General features: G+C 36.0%; 1 protein-coding gene across 1 annotated transcript; it reads left to right on the forward strand.

Annotated features, from left to right (window-relative positions):
• Nucleotides 1-221: 221 nt before the first annotated feature.
• Nucleotides 222-2,734, forward strand: LOC110444363 (solute carrier family 25 member 45-like; the record flags this gene model as incomplete). The annotated part of the gene is made up of 3 exons (XM_021488748.1): nt 222-302; nt 1,987-2,239; nt 2,550-2,734. Coding segments are annotated over 3 exons (519 nt in total), but the record flags the coding sequence as incomplete, so codon positions are not given.
• Nucleotides 2,735-2,751: the final 17 nt, after the last annotated feature.

Consider the following 2,751-nt stretch of genomic DNA (forward strand, 5'->3'; position numbering starts at 1 on the left):
AAATACCAGGTGAGCTATTAAGGCCCCTGGGCCTCTTGTTCTTAATAAAGACACTAGATACCTTAGCGGCCATTACAAACTTGAAAGCTTTGGTATTTTTATTTCTGATGTGCTCTAGGATTGTAGATTTAATTTTGAGGAAAATCCAAACCTGGGTGTGGGGAAGACGCAGAAAGAGTGATGTGTTTCGTTAGAAATCAAATATCTTTTTATTACTACAGGTCCAGTTACAAGTTCAATCCGCAGAGAACAAGTATAAATCTTTATTGGATTGTGTGTCCACAGTGAGGAAACAGAAACTTGTGAGTATCATTAGGGAGGACTTGTTTTAAATGACAAGGTACTTAGTACTCCTCAACAGTTTGTACAGTATGACCTCAGACCTGTCTCAACTGAACTTTGTTTAAATCCTAAAAACAGTGAACTTAAATGACTTTCAATTTTGTCTTGTTCATTAATATGAAATGCAATTCTACAGTGTAAATGAGTAAAACAGATTATTTTTTTGACAGACTCTAACAATTAAAGATCCTTGAAAATTGAATGCTTATAATATTAAATAGTACAACTCAATTGTGTCTTCGTAGCTATTATAGAGCTCATTATAGTTTTGAAAATATAGATATTTATGTCAAATATCTCCATAAACTTAGGGGATAACCCTACTGTATTTTGAAATTTGTGGCAGTATATCGCGATTATACTCTGCGTCACCAGTAAAACTCAATTTTCAAAATACAGTACGGGTGTTCCCATTCTAATTCAAATAAGCCAAAACCATTGGTGACATCAGGAATATTCAAAGTGAGGTGGCATCACATTGGCCTTTCGCAGTCATGCTATTGTTCATGACATCATGAATAATCTATTTCATGACGTGTCAGGGTCAATTGGAGTCATTGACGTCATTAACAATCACCATTCGGGCTTCATATGCAAATTAGAAATTTGCAGACAGTATCTCTTGGTTATATGATCACTAATTATTTTGAATGACCAATCAAATGTTATGTTACATCTCAAATGAATTAGAATAGCATATATATGAGCCTTCCATGGAGAAATGTGAAAACAGGTGTAGGCTCATTCCTGGGCATGGGCTTATATCTGTTAAACTGCTTCTGTCCTTTTTCTGGTTCAAACCTCACATATTTTCACCGTAATTTACTGACTTCCTTTAAAAAATGAGTCTGTTATGACTAATTTTGTTAGGTTCTGCTATCATTCTATCGAAAATTAATCAACTGGGATGCTTATTTGGTCAAATACAGTATATTTGATACCTTGACAACTGTTCATGTTATTATTTGAAATGTACAGTGCATTAATTTCCCATAGATACTTGTATATGAAATTAAGCTAGACACAGGCCTTGCTTTATGAGGGATCCTGGATTTCAGGTCTGGGAGCTTCTCAGATCAGCTAGAAAACATGGCTCAGTAGTTCAAAGCTTGATAAAAAATTGCACTGAATTAAACCAGCATGTATATTGTAAAGGGATCAGAAGGTTATATAAGCTATTGTTTATAGACAAGAGAAAAAAAACCCACTAATTTATAGGTTTTTGGAAATATCTCTCAAACGAGGCATTTAAATATTTGCATTAAGCCAGGTGCATAGCTACATTAATGCAGGTACGCAGGTGTATCTACCAAATTTCAAGAAGAAAAAAGAAAAGTCTGCTCTTTGCATACTGAATGTGATTCCATAAATCATGTATGTCGGTATAAAATAACATCTTATTTTTATACTTACTTTATTTTTTCCTCCTGGGCTACAGCTACACCCTGTAAGCACTGGTTTAGCTAATCCAGTTTTGAACAACCTGACCTAGGATGTTTAGGACTGAGCTATGAGAAATGCAAATTGTGTGAGGTTTAATTTACAACATATCTTTGAACAATGTATTTGTACATGCTCCAAGGAATGCAAACACAATGTAAATTATTAGGTTTATGAATTTATGTATTTTTACAATTGTCACAGTCGACAGGGTTTTTTCGTGGACTTTCCTGGCCCATGCTTTCTGCTGGAGTCATCAACTCGGTGTACTTTGGAGTGTACGGATACACATTGAAGGCGCTTGGTGGAAGCAAGGAAGAAAATAATGCACCACACTACCTCAAGATACTGTTTGCAGGCTGTTTAGGGGGCGTGGTCCAGTTGATTCCAGCATGCCCAGCAGAGGTCATTAAGGTGGTTTTACAGTCACAAATACCACATGGCAACGTCCAAGGAGGTCAGTACACACAATACTTTATTTTATGTGATAGGTGCAGTTGTACTGCTTTTCTTGAATATGAAATACAATGTATAAGTATATGTATCAGTACGTAAATTGTGATTGTCACTTGACAACGCAGAACATGTCTGCTGCACCTCGGTAGCCATGTTTATCAGACAGTCTTTTAGCACCTTTTTGTGTTGCTACTTTGAATCTTGATGTAAAATAACTTTTAAAAAAAATAGAAAATAAAATAAAAATAGGTTAATGCTGGATATTAAATCTTCTGGACAAGTTCAAAGAAATTTTTCACTTTCCCTTACAGCCAAGTTTTACAAAGGTCCGTTGGAGGGTGCTGCAGACATCCTGAGACTACATGGCTTAAGAGGAATGTACCGAGGTCTGCCCACACAATGTTTCAGGGACATTCCTGCCAATGGGATCTACTTCCTGGTGTTTGAGTTTCTCACATTCAACGGATCTAGCAAACTACCTTTTATACCATCTGCTGTACAAAATTTCTTTGC

The sequence above is a fragment of the Mizuhopecten yessoensis genome, unplaced genomic scaffold (genome assembly GCF_002113885.1).
Source record: "Mizuhopecten yessoensis strain PY_sf001 unplaced genomic scaffold, ASM211388v2 hete_36105368, whole genome shotgun sequence".
NCBI classification, from domain to species: Eukaryota; Metazoa; Mollusca; class Bivalvia; order Pectinida; family Pectinidae; genus Mizuhopecten; species Mizuhopecten yessoensis.